The following is a 20,280-nucleotide window of genomic DNA, read 5'->3' as shown; positions in this document are numbered from 1 at the left end:
TTGGGAGACCCAGAAGCTCAAGGTTCATTTGGAGTCCCTTACCAGGGCACAGAAATGGCAGTGGTTGAAATAACTACCCCTAAAGGGATAGTTGTGATTCATGCATTCAAATGTAGTGCCATTTGTTACTCATATTGGTGCAGAGAAGTATCCATTTGCACCCAAATCTTTTCTGGAACTGTTGTAGCAATAATTTAAATTTAGCTTAAAATGGCCAAAAATGAGCAAGCTATGAATTAACTTATGTTTGGATGGCTTTATATTTAATTTCCTATCTTTGGATTTTTCCATGGATTTATGTAAATTAAAAAAACAATTTTAGAAAATTAGTAAAATGTATCTAACAATGAAAATGTAGCCAATAGTATATTTATTTCAATATATGAATCTTGTGTTGTTTCTGTTATTTTTAAATTTGATATCGTTTATTTTCAGTAGATTTCCAGGCAAGATGACTGAAGAATTACTGCAATAGCTTCCTAGGAAGACAGTATTGATATATTTTCTTTCTGTTTTCATAATTTGCAAAAGATTTCCAGGGTCTCTTTTATAATCAAATTCACTACCATTAGAAGACTGGTAGAATTTGCCCATGAATATGCTTTTTTGATTCTCACAGCCTTAGATAGTAAACCTGTAGTTCATCAGTGCCTTACTTAAGATGCCACAAAACCTAACATTGCTAACGGCATCATATTTAAAGATGGAAGATGTTTACGCACAAGGTAGTCCAATTTTGGTGTCATCAGTCATATCTATCCCAAGCCCCAGCCTTCTCTAGGTGATCTTCACTTGACTCTCTTTGCCTCCATGTTGTTACTACCCTGGATGCCTTAGGAGCCCACCTCTAGAAATGACCGATTTCTGGTTCTCTGGAGTGTTTATCTTGGGACATTTCTGTGTAGCCTTGAAGTTGTACTCTTGCTATAATTTGATATGATGTTTGAGCAGAAAAAATACAGAGCTGATTATGAGCAGCGGAAAGATAAATACCACCTGGTAGTCGATGAGCCTAGACATCTGCTGGCTAAGATCGCAGGCGACCAGATAAGTCAGGTACTGTGATGGGGCTGGCTGGACAGCCCAGGCAGGACTGTGCTCCAGATTTCTCATGAGATGTCGTTCCGTCTGCTGCAAGGATGTCATAGGTTCTGCCTATGATATTGGGATGTTCTGTTTCAAATATCTGTCTAGCCACCCAAAGAGCCCATGAGCTATTTGAGTGTGCCAGTCCATACTCTGTGTCCTCACATATGCTGTGGTGAAGATAAAAAGAAAAGCTGGGGCCCCTCACCTTTATTTTTCTGGAGGGTCTAATTGTAAGCTGCAAATTGAGTTGCCAAAGCAAAAACAAAGACAAAAATTCATGGAAGGAAAGAAGACAGAACATCGTCGTGGAGTTTTCTACTCCAACGATGTCTTCTTTTCCTGTAAGGCAATGCTAGCAGGATGAGCTATCTTACCTCCCATTCACAAGGACTGCGGATGCTCAACTGCAAGTGTTGCAGTCGTTCTACTTGGCAGTATAATGGGTTTAGTGTCTTCACCCACATGTATATTTGAGTACATAAAGTGTGCGTGCCTACATCTCTTCACTCAGAAGTGATTGGGATATAGAGCCGTGTTCTTTTCTGTCTTCATAAGTCTCTTCTGTGCTTCACTGCTCTTTGCATGAACAGAGAAAATATAAATCTAGTGCCAAGATGCTTCTGAAACAAGGATGTAATGAAATTCTGCGTCCAGATATGTTGACTGCCCTCTACAACACACTCATGTGGAGCCAGGTAATGTTTGATAATGATGTGAAGAAGAGATTGAGAGGCCTTGAAGGCGTTCACTTTTACCCTTCCCTTGATTTCCTTCCCCGGCTCCCTGCCCAAACTGGTTTCGTGTGATTAAGCTGCATAAATATTCACTCTTTATAAATGAACTCTGGCTTGGCCAAGAGTGATGATGCAGCAGCCATCATCTGTACATCATCTAGTAACTCCTAGTAAGATTAACTGAGACTTTTTAAAACTTTATTTCTAAATTGGTATAACTTTAATTTCAATTTTTTTAATATTTTCCCCAAGAAATGGGTTCCTGGGGTGCCTGGGTGGCTCAGTCGGTTAAGGGTCCGACTTCAGCTCAGGTCATGATCTCGCGGTCTGTGCGTTCGAGCCCCGCGTCGGGCTCTGTGCTGACAGCTCAGAGCCTGGAGCCTGCTTCCGATTCTGTGTCTCCCTCTCTCTCTGACCCTCCCCAGTTCATGCTCTGTCTCTCTCTGTTTCAAAAATAAATAAACTTAAAAAAAAAAATTAAAAAAAAAAAGAAATGGGATTCCTTATGGATTAAGGAAATTAAGTAGATTCGATGGCTTCTAAAATATATGAATAATATTTTCATCATCTAATACCTGTTGTTCAGTGATCACTACAACTGTACTATTTGGGAGGGATGAAGACCGCAGGGCAGCTCTCTGAATCTTGCACACGTTTATGGCCTCTCATTTGATGCTGATTTGCTAGGTTATTCCCAACATATCTGTCCTCACACACACACGTGTTAGTGATGTTTCTGGTGACATTGCCTTCCCACAAGGTCAGTTGAAGCTCACATCACCACTTTTCCATCACATGCTGAGAGGTACATTTGAAGCAGCGAAACAAAAGACAAAAAACAAAAAACAGTGATAATTTTGCTTAACTACCAGATATAATGTTAGTAAAATGCCATTGTTCCCCCAAAAAAACACAATTTTTAATCAGTCTTTTGTATTAGAAACTCATTTTATCACTTACGTTTGACACCAAATCAATACGTGAAATGAAGGGGATGAGGTCTACATAGAAAATCCTGTTTGCCTGAACTTTTTCCTGTGTCCTGCCTGATGTGATCAGCAGATAGTTGTGCATGAAATTTTGTTGTGCTCTCTGTATCTGTACTGCTTTAAACAGCTTATGTGCATGAAAACAACCCGTGACTTGGAAATTACGAAAGTGAGTGTCTTTTTAAAAATGATAACTACTTTATACCATGTATACTCCTTTTTTATTTGATATCTGTTTCATCTTTGACATGGATACATGCCTTAAGACATTATACATATTTGATGCAGCATATTGTAAGTAATCATTACCTGTCAGAGTCCAGAGAACAAGGGTCCAGTCCTGGCTCTGAGATTCACTCTGTATGTGTCCCTTAGTTCAGTCTTTTAAACTCTCTGGGCCTGAGTTTCCACATGTATGCAAATATAGAAAATGTCACTTATTATTTGCTACTCCATTACACTGTCACTATCAAATATGGACTTATATTAAACATTTCTCTTAGGATTAAGAGAGAAAGTATGACACCATGCCCCACATTCCCCACATCTGTGACTTATGTATTAATCCTACGATTTGCTGTGGGACTCTCTCAAGAAGAAAATTAAATCGTTAAAGCCCTTGATTCTACTTCAAGTTAACTTGTTCTTCTTTTCTACAATTTAGATCAAGTACAAGAAAGACTATGAAAAATCAAAGGACAAATTTACCTCAGTTGTGGATACTCCAGAACACCTGCGTACTACCAAAGTCAACAAACAAATTAGTGATGTAAGTGCAAGAAACACTGAATGGATTCTCAAAGTCAGGGAGCATTTGCAAATACGGAGAGACATTTTTGATTGTCACAACGTCTGGAAGATTCTACTGCCATTTAGTGGGAGGGAGACGGGGATGTTAAATGTCCTGGTATGCTTACAACCCTTCTTTTGTAATAAAGAATTATTTCAACTACATCGGCAGACACACCATTTTAGAGGCAGTGGAGCTTTAGCAGAAAGCATGAAATTACCTGTTGAGTTTATAGAATTGTCTTTCCTTTATGTACACTAAAAAAAATCCAAAAAAAATTGTGTCTATATTTTATATTACATTGTATTATAAATTGAGATGTACCATATTGTCTCCTTCTGCTTTCACTTCTCCTTCAGATACTTTATAAACTGGAATACAACAAGGCCAAACCCAGAGGCTACACCACAATCCACGACACACCCATGTTGCTGCATGTCAGAAAGGTCAAAGATGAAGTCAGTGATGTAAGTACAAGAATGGCTTTGCAGCACCTGTTATCTTGGGCTCTTGCTAACATGATACAATAAACCCTTTTCCAGTTATCTATTCCTGTGTAGCAATCATCCTAAAATTCAGTGGCTTGAAACAAGAATCGTCTTTTTTTGCTCGTGATTCTGTGAACTAATTGGGCACAGATGAGTGGACCCTCTCCATCATGTGCTGTTGGCAGGCAGCTGAAGCCCAGGTGGGCCAGGACATCTAGGATGGCTCATTCACATAGCTGGCAGCTGAGGATGGCTATGGGCTAAGAGCTGGACTGTTGCATAGACAGGAACCCTTGTATGTGTCCTTTCCATATGGTTTGTACATGTCAAAGCACAGTAGAAGGGTTCCAAGAGCCTGAGATAGAAACTTCCAGACCAGGTAAGGGCTACTCTTAGAATTGACAGAGTCACTTTCACCATATTTTGCTAGGCACGGTGCATATCCAGATTCAAGGGACGAAGAGATAAGTGCCACCTTGGATGAACAAATGGCACGATCACATTGCAGAGAAGCACGGAGGGGGTGTGGGTAGGGGTTGTGGCATTGTTGAGGCCATTTTGAAAAACGCAGTGTGCCATAAATGCAGTGTGCTATTAATGTTCTGTAAGCCTTATCTTGACCCAGAAGAATAAGGTAAACATTAAATTCTAACACTCTGAATTTGAGGAGAAATTGTATTAATAAATTTTCAGATATGTAGCTAGATTCTGTGGTTGAAGGCTATCTCCATTTTAGTTTAAAAAATAGATTAAAATTTTTAAAGAACTCCATGGCTATATGGGCACAAGAAAGAATAGTAAAGGCAACTGTAGAATAGCTCATCCCTACCCCAAAACCTTGACTATGGCTGGTGCACAGGAATTCTTTGGTAGGTAAATAAATGTGTTCACACTGCTGACCCGGAGTTGCCATGAAAAATGTTAATTACGTCCGGTGCACTGTTTATGAAGGCAGAAACGTATAGAACATTTTTAAAATGTTTTCTATGTGAAAATAAGTTTTGGTACTTCAAACATGAACATCACTGGTTCATAAACACTTATCAGATCCTCTGTGTGGAGCCGTCCATTCCCTCTCACTGTAGAAAAACGAAGCATTTCTGTATCCCATTCCCTCAAACTTTCTGATTATAACAATAACCGGAGATATGAAAAATGTGGATTTTTCCCTAAAAATACTGATTTACTAGGTCTATGGCAAAGTGGCAGATGATCGTGATTTATATCACGAATCATATGATATAAGGGGCTTCCTTAGAACAGTTTTACTTCAGGCTGAACACTAAAACCCAAAGTCCTCTGCAACAAGTAGTGGGAAGACCCCAAGGGTGTCCCAGAGCCTGGATTTAAGAGGAGCAGAAGTGGGTGAAGCTAGAAACGCCAGGCCCAGGATGGGCAAGTACCTGTTGAGCCCACAGAGGCTAAGCTTTCCCATTCTCTCTCTCCCATCCAAACCCACACTTGCTAGATGTGGCTCTGGCAATTATGGTAGTGGACAGCACCCATCAGTTCCTTCGTTTTTCAAAACCTGGTGCACAATCTTTGTCCTCACGGGGTTCAACTTAATGGAAGAATAGACTGGTAAGCACATAATTACAACACAATGAGGTAACAGCCAGAAGTGTGGGGGCACAGAAGGAGAAAAGACTAATAACATCTGGGTAAGCTAGTGGGGGGATTTTCTCTTCCATCAGCAGTTTTCAAGATGTGCTGAACTCAGGATTTTCTGATTTGGGGAAAGGAAAACACACATGGCCCTTTCAGCCAAGCTTAGGGGACATAAATCCTACGGTGACCCTGGTGAGCATACTCCATTTATTCTGGGGAGCTAGTTTTAAGACCTGAGACAGGAATGTGCATGGCTACATTCTTTCTTCACAACAGGTTATTCTGTCTTAAGAAGCATTATGTATTACAGTCATGGTTTTAATTTTTTGTCATTTTTTAAAAATGCTTAGGTCACCAAAAAAATTAACCTTGTCACTGTGTTTCCTCCCACAGCTGAAATACAAAGAAGTTTACCAAAGAAATAAGTCCAACTGCACCATTGTGCCAGATGCTGTTCATATCAAAGCAGCCAAGGATGCCTACAAGGTCAACACCAATGTAAGTTCCAGAAACTTCCCTAAGTCTAATGAGGGATTTATCAGCTTCTGCAGGACACATGACCTCGTTTTACATCTCTTCAGGTGACTGAGCTATAATGAGTCTGGATCAAGAGTTAGGCCCCAGCAGCGTGATTAATGATGCTGGAATCTAAATGCTGCCTTTGGTTGTCACAAAGGAGACGGGGAAGAGCACAGGTGGCCTAACCCTGTACGACAGATGGCACGCCCCTCAGCCTGTGTGCTAGGTGGCTGAAGAATAGGAGATTTTATTCTGAAATAAGTGTTTCAGCATCTTTCATTCCCTCCACCCTCTGTATCCTCCTCCTGCCTTGAATCGTAGAACCTGCTTCTTCTGGAAAACACACGCACACCCACGCATGCGTGCGCGCGCGCGCGCACACACACACACACACTTCAATTACTTAAGGCTGTCAGAGGTTGGCCTAGGCCTTTCTCCTTTTCAGATCTCCCTGCACAGACTCCTTACTTTTTTTGTGGTGGGACATCTTAAAGCCTCAACCACAGAAACATTTTTGTGCATTTAGAGGAGTATTGACTTTTAAGATATATAGATTGTTAAATAATGAAACCATAATAACTCAATGAATGCCCACTAGTGCCAGAGGGAACATATATTTATTAGGGTCAGCAGACACCTTTAGGGGCTGGCAGGTATTGTAGGTGTCCCGAGGTTGGATTGAGCGATAGGTAGCAGGATGGGTGTGTGAAAAAGCAAATGCAGTAAAATGTACATTGTAGAATCCAGGCATGTATGGATGGGTGGGTATTCTCTCAGATTCTTGCAGCTCTGTTGTATATTTGAAAAATTTCATAATAACATGGGGGGAAACCTCATTGAATAGCACCAAAAGCAACCCTCATGTCAAAAGCATGCAGATTTTATTATGTGCAAAAGGTACCTTGATTAAAAAGAAACAGAGTGAGGAAAGAAATGTGCCTGACGGTGAGGGCTCTTCCAAGGAAAAATTAAGTTATGTAGCACCTGTACCTCAGATTTGGCCCCAGGCCACCAGCTGCCCAGCTCAGGTGAAAGTCTAGCAAGTGTGCAAGTGTCTCCAAAGCCAGTCTCTGCAGGTTCGAGTCCCAGCTTTGCCATTTACTAGCTGCCTCCCCTTGGGCAGGTTGTTTAGCCCTCTCCATGGTTCTTCAGCTGTCAATTTCATGCAGTTGTTATAAAGATTAAAATGAGTTCATAGTTATGAAGCACTTAAAAGAGTGCCTGGCATGAAATAAATACTATAAGTTTAATAATTAAAAAGACAATTAAGGCTGAGTTTAGCTAGAAATTAACGGTACTTGACTCTGAAGATGATAAAGCTGCACTGGCAGATTTAGGATTATCTCACCTGGAGGCCTTTAAAATTTTTAGCCCCTATTTTGAGACCAAATGGTCCCACAAGATGACCTTTTAAATGGCTGACTAGTTGCATAAATTGTACAGAAATGTTAATTGGGGCTCTCTCTTACATAAAGAACAGTGATAATGTTGTCTGTTGAAATGCAAGAGGAGTCCCTCTGTGCCACATGCGGTTATGAATTCAGTCCACTGACCAAAATGATTGATTTCCATCTTGTTATAAACAGCTGGACTACAAGAAACTGTATGAGGCCAACAAAGCCCACTGGAGGTGGACCCCTGACCGACCGGACTTCATCCAGGCAGCCAAGTCATCCCTGCAGCAGAGCGATGTGAGATGGGAGAGAGGGTTGGGCTCTATGACACACCTGAGGCAGAAAAAATGAAAGACTACTCATAATAGCCACTGTTGCGGGTGTCAGCCTAGTTCACTTGAGATCCAGTAAGGATGGGGGGAGGGGCAGTGTGAGGGGTGGAAGGCAAGTACAGGAAGCAGAGCCGCTGCCGTGGAGCCTGGTCTCCTGCAGGTGGGGTTGGAAACTGGGGGTGAGCAGGCTGGGAGGGCTTGGTCCTGGCCACGGGGCTGGAGAGGGGGAGCCCAGCACGCAGTGAGGGGCCAGGAAGCCTCTGCCCCCATTCCAGCAGCAGGTCATCATAGTGCCCTTCAAAGGAGGATCCCTTACAAATTTAATCAAATGCCCGCTTCTTCCTCTGCCTTTCTTCTGTTTCAGTTTGAATATAAGCTGGACCGAGAGTTCCTCAAGGGTTGCAAGCTCTCTGTCACTGATGATAAAGACATGGTCTTGGCCCTGAGGAATTCTATAATAGAAAGTGACGTAAGTATCTGGTGCCTTCCATGATGGCTCACCTCACTCGGGGCTGTCCTCTGTGGCACAGTCTCCAGCCACACTCAAGGAACGACAGAGAAGGCTGCTGGTGTAGGAGCTCAGGCGTGAGTCCTGAAATATGACCCTGCCCCTTGAACACCAGCCACATGGCGGAGTAGGGCCACAGCAGGGGGAAACCATTAAATCCAGGTGTTCATTCTTGTTTTATACTGCACCACAAGATAATTCACACGGCAAGAATTGGGAACTAAAGTTCTGGCTGGATTCTATGCGGAAACATTCATTTTTGTGTGATCATATTCTTCCTCTGCTGCTGTTTCCTCATCTGTAAAGGAGAAACAGTAATGCCTCCCAGGCTTCAGGGGGCAGATCACATGACATATTTGAAAGTCCTTTGAACTAAGGCTAGGTGTATAAAGAAAGATTCATCATGAAATCCATTTTGATTGTTATTGAAGCCTCAACTTGCAAGAGAGAAAGAACATCTCTTTTGTACATTTTCCAAGATTTCCAAACATCGAATCTTTTATTGAGTTTAATGTTCATCCTGTGTCAGTGGTGCTGTTTTCCCAGCTCTGTCTAGTGATTTGGGGACTGAATAAATATATACAGGACACCCAGACTAACTAAAGAAATATTTTTTCACCCCTGTAGCTGAAATACAAAGAGAAACATGTCAAGGAAAGAGGAACCTGCCATGCTGTGCCTGACACTCCTCAGATCCTCCTGGCAAAGACTGTCAGCAATCTGGTGTCTGAGGTAATCCTCTAGCAACCATATGCTCTCCTTCCGACTTGGGCTAACGCCCCAAGCAGACACTCTAACAAGCTCTCTGTGGATTCCCTCAGAACAAGTACAAGGACCACGTCAAGAAGCACTTGGCCCAGGGCTCATACACAACACTGCCAGAGACCAGGGACACTATTCACGTCAAGGAAGTGACCAAGAATGTCAGTGATGTAAGTGACCAGCCCCACAACTCTTGGCACAGCAATACCACTTCACCGTAGAACCCAGGGAAATCCGACACAAGCTGCCTTTTTGCTTACAAGGGCTTTCCTTTATGTCGCTTCACCCTTACCATCGATGCCCATTTGTGAATTTTCAATTCTGCTTCAAAGGAGGACTTGATATTTATTAGGTTTCCAATTATGGCAACTAGAGAAAATGTGGGTTTTGCCACAGGGCATGTTATCTGCAGGATAAGATGTTAGTAACCCAGCGTTAATAAAAGGTGGAAGCATTGCTGATTAAGAGTGGCCTCTCCAGTCATTAAACTGCTCAACAATTTTAGAGAAGTAAAATCACCACTTTGTATCTCCGTAATCTCTGCCCACTTTGTCCTTATCAGTGATGCTTTAATAATCATGGTATTATATTTTTAGAGCCCTATATGGTTCCATGTATTTTTCCAAGATAGAAATGGCAAATGAAAGAACTTAATTGGCTTGTAGTCAGTTCTCCAAAGATTGCTATGTGTTTCCAGTGTTGGGTTCCAGGACAGAAATGACCAGAAGAGCTAGAATATGGATCAGAGATCCAGGTTCCACACTGAGGCCAAAATAGCAAGCCACGGATTTTCCTGGAGATCTTCTCACAGTTCCTCAAGTAAATCAGTTCTGTTCCCAGACTCCTCTGCTCACATAAATAATTCTGTCTTTATTTAGACAAATTATAAAAAGAAGTTTGTCAAGGAGAAAGGGAAATCCAACTACTCCATCATGCTGGAGCCCCCAGAGGTGAAACATGCTATGGAAGTGGCCAAGAAGCAGAGTAATGTAAGTCCCCCTACCCCTCTGTACTCTCAGGGGTCTGTTGAGCCGGTGGATCCTAAATTGGAGCATATTGAGCTGTTTCCTGTGAGTGGTAGCCCTACTTTCTCTGTCTGGTAGTTTAAAAAATACGGTAGCTTAAAAAATTGGCTTGGTTTTGGGGCGCCTGGGTGGCGCAGTCGGTTAAGCGTCCGACTTCAGCCAGGTCACGATCTCGCGGTCCGTGAGTTCGAGCCCCGCGTCAGGCTCTGGGCTGACCGCTCAGAGCCTGGAGCCTGTTTCCGATTCTGTGTCTCCCTCTCTCTCTGCCCCTCCCCCGTTCATGCTCTGTCTCTCTCTGTCCCAAAAAAAATAAATAAACGTTGAAAAAATAAATAAATAAATAAATAAAAATTGGCTTGGTTTTAATAAAAAGTTTCCTTGTGCTTAATGAGGACTTTTTCAAAGGTAGCATATCTCCCAAGTGAGTAAACACTCTTTTTTCTCCAAAGGTTGCTTACAAAAAAGATGCCAAGGAAAACCTGCATTACACCACAGTGGCCGATCGGCCGGACATCAAGAAGGCCACGCAGGCAGCCAAACAGGCCAGTGAGGTAAGGGTGTGGTTAAAATGTACCTGCTCCCCAGAGGTCACTGCCACCAAGTAGTACAAGGCACCCACCCCCTAGAATGTATTGCCCATCTTGGTTTTCTTTGATTCAGGTGGAGTACAGAGCCAAGCACCGTAAGGAAGGCAGCCATGGGTTAAGCATGCTTGGTCGCCCAGACATTGAAATGGCCAAGAAGGCAGCCAAGCTGAGCAGCCAGGTAATACAGATGGGCGAGTGGCAGCTCTCATGTGAAAAACCTGTGGGAGGAAGTTGTTCCCAGAATGAAAGTGCAATAGTAGCCACAAAAGAGATCCTCAGTCTTTGATAAAATGCTGAGCTTGGAAAAGTGGTATCATGAAGGCATACCAAGGACCTTCTCTCTCCTTTCTGTCGAACATCTCAGGCCTTTCTCATTCTCCACTTTTCCACTTGTGGGTGTGTCTAGATGTTTGTGTGCTTAACTATCTTCATGGAAGAGAAACATCGTTTGTGAGGGCCTACTGGCACCTCTCCTCAGGTAGTAAGATTACATCCCAAGGGTGGGATTCATACTGGGGTCAACTGTGGGAACTTAACAGGCACAAGTAATGACATTTGAACTTCTAGAACCCACCCAGATGCAGCCACCTTTATTCTTTCATTCAGCATCCGTATATTTCATGACTGGGCTAAGAACTAGGGGATGAACGGATGAACATAACTATTAGCTGTGCTTTTCTTTATGCTTCCAAGTGTCCTACTCGGATAACAAGTTGTATGATCACTTTACATAGGACGTGTTCTTTTCTATTTATATTTCGTCCATTTCTTAGTTTTCAAAATAATTGATGCTCAGAAATAATTTGGAGTTTTGCACTTCCTGTTAGGTTAAATACCGAGAAAATTTCAACAAAGAGAAGGGCAAAACACCAAAATACAATCCAAAAGACAGCCAGCTCTACAAAGTCATGAAGGATGCTAACAATCTTGCAAGTGAGGTATGTGTGTGTTTTTTTTTTAATTGTGGTAAAATATATAACATGAAATTTGCCATTTTAAATATTTTCAGATGTACAGTTGAGGGACGCCTATCTGGCTCAGTCAGAAAAGCATATGACTCTTGGATCTCAGGGTCATGAGTTCAAGCCCCACGCTGGGTGTAGAGATTACTTAAATAAATACACACACACACACACATACATACATAGGATGTATAATTGAGTGTCATTGACTACATTCACAGTGTTGTCCACATACCACCGTTATCTCCATCACCCCAAACAAATTCTACAACCATTAAGCAATAATTCTCCATTCCTCTCTCCCCCTAGGCCCCTGGTAATCTCTATAAATCTCTTTTCTGTCTCGATGAATTTGCCTATTAGAGAATTTCATATAAGTGGAATCATACAATATTTGTCTTTTTTTGTCTCGCTTATGTCACTTACCATGTTTTCTAGGTTCCTCCGTGTCATAGCATTTGTCAGAACTGAAGTTCTTCCTATGACTAAATAATAATCCCATTATATGTATACACCACATTTTACTTCCCCATCTGTTGATGGACGCTTGAGTTGTTGCCACTGTTTAGCTACTGTGAACTAGGGGTGTTATTTTCATCACCATCTCCAGCACTTGTTTCAGGATATGGGATATCGTAGCATGGCTTCCATTAGTACTGTTTTCCATTTCCTATTTATGTGATTTCTTTCTTTCCCCTGGACTTGCAGGTTAAATATAAGGCTGACCTGAAGAAACTTCACAAACCTGTGACTGATATGAAGGAATCTCTGATAATGAATCACGTGCTGAATACGAGTCAGCTTGCCAGTTCTGTAAGCTCAGCCATTTGCTACAGAAACAGCATGTTTCACCCATTTGTGGCTGAATTCCTTTGCTGAACTCACACACATCTTCTCTGCTCCTGAGATGCTAGCTTTAGAAAACTCTTCTGTTGTTTGAATGCATTCTTCCAAATTAAACATTAGTCTATCCATTCTCCACTGACTGTAACATCTCTCAGAATATAAAAATGCTTTTATTCTTCAAGTATTTAAACTTTTATTTCCCAATTAACTAAGCCCTTCCCTCCTTCTAAGGATATGGAATTATGGTTTGGAATAATTTCTTTCACTTTTCACTTTTAAAACCTACTTTGAATAAGCCATTTAACCAAAGTATTTACCATCCTGTATTAACTGGCAGTACAGAATGTGGATCTTCCTCCTTTAAAAGGTTTTCATAACCGCCCACTTACTGTTTGCTGGTTTTAATTTGGTCTTGATGCTGCTGCTGCGTAAATGTCTAACCTAAAGAGGAAAAACAGAAATGCTGAGCAGTTTTTCTCTCAATGTGCCTTTATGCCACCTTCCCCTCAGTACCAGTACAAGAAGAATTATGAGAAGAGTAAAGGCCACTACCACACAATACCAGATAATCTGGAGCAGCTTCATCTAAAGGAGGCCACAGAATTACAGAGTATAGTAAGTCAATCAAGACCGCCTTCTGTCCTGATGCTTGTTCAGCCACAGTGTCAAAAAATGTTCATGGATTCCCCCTCAGAATGGTAGTTACAGTTTTAATAACCATTGCTGGAGAAAACTGCCCAAAGATATAAGGGGGCTTGGAATTTAGCGGCATTTTGAAACAAAACTTTATGTTCTAAATAAGAGCATCGACGTGTATTGGAGACACGGTGCCGGTGTATGCAATGTGTGTTATTCAGATTACTGACAGGGGCTGGAAGCATGTATATTATGTTACAAGGGGGACAGACCCCTCACACCAACCCCGCTGTGCCCTCACAAGTCTGCACCCCCACTAAGGATGTAAGCCTTACAATGATGATAGAGAGCCTTAGGAGGATTTTGAGCAGAGAAGTGACCTGATCAGATATACCACCGAAATATCTGAGGGTATTTAAGAAATTGCAAAATTTGTAAAATAAAGTTTCTCAAAAGAAAGGACTCAGAGAAGGAGTTTGTTGTCACACGACTTCCTATATCACAAATTATTTAGGTTGGCATTATTTAGGTTTCTTGTTGGGCATTCACAAAGAGGGCTAAATTACTGGAAGTGTCTTCGTGCCATCTGGGAAGCAGCCCGCATCCCCAGCTTTCTATTTTGAGCAAGATTGCTGAGACTGAGCATTGCCATTAAGATGCTCTGTGAACAAGGGCCTCTGTCTCTCTGACTTTCAATTTCTGAATATCTATGGGCTGCCCCCACTCCTAATCACATGTAATGAGGATGAGAACATTGTATTTGTAAAATAGCTCAGAGAGGTCTTTTGTGAAGGTCAAATTTATTAAGTCATCCAACATGTAAAGTAGTTTTCATTTCTATATGAATTTATATTGACTGCATTGAATATGTGACCAGTTATGGCCGAGACCAGTTATTGACATATAAATAAAGTTGTGTGTGTTATCTATCAAATTAGGACCCCAGGTCTCTGATAAAAGTCCTTACGAAAGAAAATCTAGAGATATTTCTCAGAAATATGGTTAGATGCTATGGTTAAAATGTTCACATCTACACATACCAGATCTTGTCCAACCTTCATCTTATGGGTGGCTTTCCCCATGCATTTCCTTCCTCAACATTTCTCTCAGCTGATTCTTCTGCAGTGATTCCTTCGTCTCCTTGGATTGAACATAATCCTATTATGCCTTGCAGACAGTAATGGTATTTTCTCCCAGGCAATAACAAAAAGTACTAGATCTGAAACACTACAGGAACCTGTTTTGGGTGGCAATGAGGTGCCACTCAGGTGGACTAATGTATCAGTTACAAACTATCCCTAAACTGGCCTCTGTCTGTGAATTGATCAGAGGAGTTATATCTAATAAGGCTTTTCATCACTAGGTGAAATACAAAGAAAAGTACGAAAAGGAACGAGGAAAGCCCATGTTGGACTTTGAAACGCCAACATACATCACCGCCAAAGAGTCTCAACAGATGCAAAGTGGGGTAAGTTCTACAAAAACACACCACACAGCAAACATACATCAAGCTGTTAAAAACAAACTCTGCCCTCAAATGTGTCCAGCCTTCTGTTATCCAAAAGTTGTAGATGACAGAAATTTTATTGACATGTGGTCACTAAAATTTTTCCATCTCAGAAATCTTATGATTTGTTTATAACAAGTATTCTGAATAGTAAACATTTATTGTATATGTTTTATTTCAACCGTCATTTCCATAGCATTAGAGCATAGCAAACTACTCCTAACTCTGAAACAAATTATATTGAATGTAATGTGAATTTTTCTTTGACAAATGAGAGTTTCCCTCTGGATTGCTCTTGTCTTAATAGGAAACCCCAACCAAACAAGAGATTAGTAATCAAGATGTTTATCAAAACAGCAAAAGCCAAGATGCCATATTTCCTATTTTAGAAATGTAACCGGAAGCATCTAAAAAAAACATTGTTTTTTTCCTTTTTAACCAATAGCAGAGAAGAATGGAATCTTATTTTGAATGTTAGGAAGTCTGTTTTCACTGGGAAACAGACTTATTTTGGATTGCATTTTACCTCTCCCCCCATGGGGCATATCTCCAACTATAAAGATAAATGTTGTTAATAAAGTAGCATTTTACAGAGCTTTCTGGTAGATAGAAGGCCAAATAATCAAAAGTTAAACATAGTTTCATATGATTAGTGAATGTGGGCAAAGGGTTTGTGGGAGTTCCTTGTACTAGTCTTGCACCTTTTCTGTAAATTTAAAATCCTATCAAAATTAAAAAGGCCAAATTTGCATTTGGTGCCCTCAGGCTCTTCTTCCTCTGCATTGTTATCTTCCCCTCACTTACTTCTAGTTCAGAATTAAAATCTTTTGTTGCCTGGGGAGAGATGACAATGGATTCAGAGTCTGATGGTGCTTGTGACCTTCTGCTGTCCTGCCCTATTGTGAAGCAGGGAGTGGGGCCGCCTGAGTCACAGCGTTTGACAAGTGAACAAGGAGCCCAACAGGGCTTCTCAACAGCTGAGTCTCTTTTGCTGTAGACAAAGAATTTCCAGAATAATCAGACTCATTTCAAACGTGTGACTGTTAGCAAAACTACGATCCAGTTAAAAGGCCATACATAGAAGGTCAATGTTATAATCTTTTTTTTCTTCCTAGGTTTGAGAAATAAGTTGTGATAAAGATTCTTTTTTTAATTTGTGTTTCCTTCCTACTCACATTAGAAAGAATATAGGAAAGATTATGAAGAGTCCATTAAAGGCAGAAACCTGACGGGCCTGGAGGTCACGCCAGCTTTATTACATGTCAAATATGCAACCAAAATAGCCAGCGAGGTAGTGCCCACTTGGTCTTTTCTTTCCCTGTTGATCCCAATAATTGCACTAATGACACTCATCAATGTTCCTTCTAGCAAGTTCGTCACTACCTAACTTTCGCGGGTTTCAAGTTGGGTTCACATGTGTTTGGTATTACCATCTAATCTATTACCCACGTTAATACTTCTCATTTTTTAATTGAATACCTAATAAAATATGCTTACCTTAGCATCCTGTTAATGTCTAGTTTCTTATCTGATATTTAGTATTAACCTATGAAGCTTATACCCTGCCTTTATGCATATCTTTAATCACTAAACTGTAACTATCTAAAATTGGAAGGGTATTTTTTCTTTTTTTCTTTTTTTTTTTTTTGGCTCTTTATTTAAGAGGAACAATCCAGGTTTTCTTGTCAGTGATGTTGCTTTTATTTTGTGATATAGAAAGAATACAGGAAAGATCTAGAGGAAAGCATCCGTGGGAAGGGTCTCAGTGAAATGGAAGACACACCTGACATGCTAAGAGCAAAGAACGCCACTCAAATCCTCAATGAGGTAGGCCCACAGCCAACTGCATGCATATAATTAACAGAGCATCTTCTTCCTCCAAGCCAAGTTACACTGAAAAAGGAAGAGAGAAAAAGAGAGTTTTGAACTTCAAATTCCATATCTAACATGGTTATTAACCATTAAATAAGTGATATCTCAATTTCTGATGAATTGATATTATAACAGTTTGTATCTAGTGGCTATCATAATCTATTTATTTGATAGATAAATGGATAGACAGATAGATAGATCTATTTGATTTAACCACAATCCATTTGGTGAGCTCGTTTAAAAAAATTTTTTTTAATGTTTATTTATTCCTGAGACACAGAGCATGAGTGGGGGAGGGGCAGTGAGAGAGGGAGACACAGAATCAGAAGCAGGCTCCAGGCTCTGAGCTGTCAGCACAGAGCCTGACGCTGGGCTCGAACTCACAAACCGTGAGATCATGACCTGAGCCGAAGTCAGTTGCTCAACTGACTGAGCCACCCAGGCACCCATAGTGAGCTTGTTTAAATTAAAATACCATATTGGAGTGTTGGGCACCTAGGTTCAAAACTAGTTATGTAGCAGACCAAATTTAAAATTTTTTTAATACTTTGGTTGTCTTTTTATTTATTTAGTTTTTAGGGAGAGAGAGAGTGTGTGTGTGTGCAAGCGAGGGAGGGGTAAAGGGAGAGGGAAAGAGAGGGTCCCAAGCAGGCTCCATGCTCAGCACAGAGCCCAACATGGGGTTCGACCTCATGACTGAGATTCTGACCTGAGCTGAAATCAAGAGTCCGATGCTTAACTGACTAAGCCCCCCAGGTGCCCCTGTACTTCGATTTTCTAAGTAGAGAATGCTAAAAGTGTTTAAAAGGAAGGCTTCCATGTTGATGTGAGTAGAATAGTTTCCTATTCTATTCTTGCTTCCTATTCTATTCCTATTCTGGGTTTCTGTGGTCACTATTGCCTCTGACCACATGGAATGGTGAAGGTGAACACTAGTAACAGAAATGGTATATTATGTGGATTTATTTTCATGCTATACATTTACTACCTAGTCGTGAAAGTTCAGTAACTGTTTTTTAATACTACTACAGAAAGAATATAAGAGAGACTTGGAGCTGGAAGTCAAAGGAAGAGGTCTGAATGCCATGGCCAATGAAACTCCTGACTTCATGAGGGCCAGGAATGCTACTGATATTGCCAGTCAGGTCAGTGTCATTATTTCAGGTCAATCTTGAAAAAAAAAAAAAAAAAAAAAAAAAGTTGTGATTACAACAACACATATTGTCCTTCTGTTATCTTACTTGGTCAGTAACAGTCATATGTATATAGTGGCATTTTTTTTTTTTTAATTTTTTTTTTCAACGTTTTTAATTTATTTTTGGGACAGAGAGAGAGCATGAACGGGGGAGGGGCAGAGAGAGACGGAGACACAGAATCGGAAACAGGCTCCAGGCTCCGAGCCATCAGCCCAGAGCCTGACGCGGGGCTCGAACTCACGGACCGCGAGATCGTGACCTGGCTGAAGTCGGACGCTTAACCGACTGCGCCACCCAGGCGCCCCTATAGTGGCATTTTTAAACATCTGCCTGGTGGAATCCATTCTAATATAAGAATCAGAAACCCTATGCCAGGCCTGCAAAGGGTTTGTCTTTCTGAGTCTATAACCACAGAAGACATTCAGAGCAAAGGGTAGAACTTGGGGAACTTGGAGCTAGGACAGATTCTGACATCTTGGTTATATTTGTTCATCAATTCACCCCCCATTCAGCACGAAGAATTCCTTGTTTAGACTATTTTAGGAGTTCTTTCTTTTCCTCCTTTCAAGACCTAAGTTTAAACGTAGTTTTTAGACATCTCACATTGTCTTTTGCTTATTTGTCCTGCTCCCAGCTCTTCTATATGTAAACAATCCATGCCTTACTATGTGTTGATCATCTTGCTCCTTTCCCGTTACTTCTTCCCTCCCCAGCCCCTATGCCAAATTACATAGTAAGTCTTTCAATAGCTAGGACTCAACCTTTCTGACTCTCTCTTTCATACAAAGCTATAAACACAATAGGAAAAAATATCGAATCTCAAATGAATGAATCCTTTTGGAAAAGAAATATTGACCACCTCGTAATCAAACAAAATCAACAAACATGTACATTGTAAACATTTACCCAATTTTGGGGTGCTCTCTTGCAGATTAAGTATAAGCAATCAGCAGAAATGGAAAAAGCCAATTTCACTTCTGTGGTTGATACTCCAGAGATCATTCATGCCCAGCAAGTCAAGAACCTTTCAAGCCAGGTAAGGACATTCATTGGAATATCACTCATAGACCCCAGGCTTGAGGAACAAAAAAGTCTTTCCATGAATACCTAAGTAGCCTCTTTCAAAACACAGTTTTGCCCAACAAAAGAGAAGTTGAGATTGCTGTATCCAAATTAAAATAGATTATGGGAGGGAACTTTAAGGTGCTGACAAACTCTTACATGGTACCACCCATGTTAATGAGTCAGTATTTTAACAAGTAAAATCTCCTATAATGTGGGTATAAAATTTATGTGCAAATCTGGAAGAAACAAAGTAGACAGTCCCTATCTGGATTAACAGTCTCCTTAACCAGATTGAAATAGGTCATCAACACCAACCATGCAATCTAACCCCAATTCTTTCCATGAGAGATAACTCTCTATTTTCCCACAAACAGAAATGAAGGGAAGTAGAAGGTCTTTTATAGACCAGGATATACCCTCATTTGTTTTCATTTTCAGTGATATCAGGGATCTGCAATTTGTTTAAGAAGCTACAAGGTAGAATTTTTGCTTGTCTTCTGAGCAGTGAGTTATAAAGCTGTCGTGACCTGACTAGGCTATGCATTATAAACACCTGAGAATATAATTTTCCTAGTCCCACCCTGGAATTTTAAAGCTACTAACACTGATGTAGGCCCTGGAAATCTGTTTTTATTTGTTTGTTTCTTTTCAGTCGTCACAGGTGATCTCTCAATGGCCAATTGCGTCAGGGAAATTATGGATTTAAATCCTATACTATCAACCTATAATTTTATATCGTAAAATTAGACATGAAAAATCGTTATCACTAGAGAATTGTTTATTTAAGAAATAGATATATTCAAATGGGAGAAATAAACCTTTTGTTTTGGGGATGGGTGGGGAATCATTTTATTAACAAAATTATATGGGCCCCAAACTACCATGTTGTGTTCAATGGGGGAGGTCAGCATTCTTGGGGCTGTGAGAGGCTTGCCAGCTGTATAACCTTGAGCCTTTTGACACTGCTGATCTTTCAAGAAAACCCAAGAGTGCAGGCCTTTTCCAGGGAAGAATTAAATCACTTACTCTGTTCTCCTGGGACTTTTCTCTGCTAGTTCCTCAAGGTATAAAATATGGCCAGACGAGTTACTTCCCTCCCAATTTAAATTAGTATTTACCTTTCAGTGATGTAGTAGTGCTGGTACTTTCTACAAAATTGCTTCTTGGTTTCCAGTGGAAAGTACATATTTTATAACTTCTAAATCTCATACTTGGGGGTTAATGCAAACAGTCTAAAAATTCAGGATAATAAATTAAATACTTTTTTTAAAATTTTTGTTGGGGCGCCTGGGTGGCGCAGTCGGTTAAGCCTCCGACTTCAGCCAGGTCACGATCTTGCGGTCCGTGAGTTCGAGCCCCGCGTCGGGCTCT

At 40.8% G+C, this 20,280-nt stretch overlaps 1 protein-coding gene across 27 annotated transcripts in view; it reads left to right on the top strand.

Moving 5' to 3' along the window:
* NEB (nebulin) overlaps positions 1 to 20,280 on the top strand; it is a 214,535-nt gene that overhangs the window by 170,704 nt on the left and 23,551 nt on the right. For 23 of the 27 annotated variants that reach the window (XM_086718585.1, XM_086718590.1, XM_086718583.1 and 20 more), the window contains 19 exons: positions 952 to 1,056; positions 3,477 to 3,581; positions 3,962 to 4,069; positions 6,092 to 6,196; positions 7,804 to 7,908; positions 8,308 to 8,412; positions 9,079 to 9,183; positions 9,273 to 9,383; positions 10,092 to 10,202; positions 10,688 to 10,789; positions 10,899 to 11,003; positions 11,653 to 11,763; positions 12,496 to 12,600; positions 13,144 to 13,248; positions 14,633 to 14,737; positions 15,957 to 16,067; positions 16,493 to 16,603; positions 17,680 to 17,793; positions 18,776 to 18,880. In XM_086718585.1, the coding sequence (XP_086574711.1) occupies positions 952 to 1,056; positions 3,477 to 3,581; positions 3,962 to 4,069; positions 6,092 to 6,196; positions 7,804 to 7,908; positions 8,308 to 8,412; positions 9,079 to 9,183; positions 9,273 to 9,383; positions 10,092 to 10,202; positions 10,688 to 10,789; positions 10,899 to 11,003; positions 11,653 to 11,763; positions 12,496 to 12,600; positions 13,144 to 13,248; positions 14,633 to 14,737; positions 15,957 to 16,067; positions 16,493 to 16,603; positions 17,680 to 17,793; positions 18,776 to 18,880 (2,034 nt within the window). Of the gene's footprint in view, positions 1 to 837; positions 1,057 to 1,679; positions 1,785 to 3,476; positions 3,582 to 3,961; positions 4,070 to 6,091; positions 6,197 to 7,803; positions 7,909 to 8,307; positions 8,413 to 9,078; positions 9,184 to 9,272; positions 9,384 to 10,091; positions 10,203 to 10,687; positions 10,790 to 10,898; positions 11,004 to 11,652; positions 11,764 to 12,495; positions 12,601 to 13,143; positions 13,249 to 14,632; positions 14,738 to 15,956; positions 16,068 to 16,492; positions 16,604 to 17,679; positions 17,794 to 18,775; positions 18,881 to 20,280 lie in introns of those variants that run through there. The other 4 variants (XM_086718592.1, XM_086718567.1, XM_086718573.1 and 1 more) reach the window with 4 other exon arrangements.

Source organism: Puma concolor, chromosome C1 (genome assembly GCF_028749965.1).
Source record: "Puma concolor isolate L17-30 chromosome C1, mPumCon1.1.hap2, whole genome shotgun sequence".
NCBI lineage: Eukaryota > Metazoa > Chordata > Mammalia > Carnivora > Felidae > Puma > Puma concolor.
The sequence above is the reverse complement of the archived record's forward strand: the minus strand, read 5'-3'. Positions and strand labels throughout refer to the sequence as shown.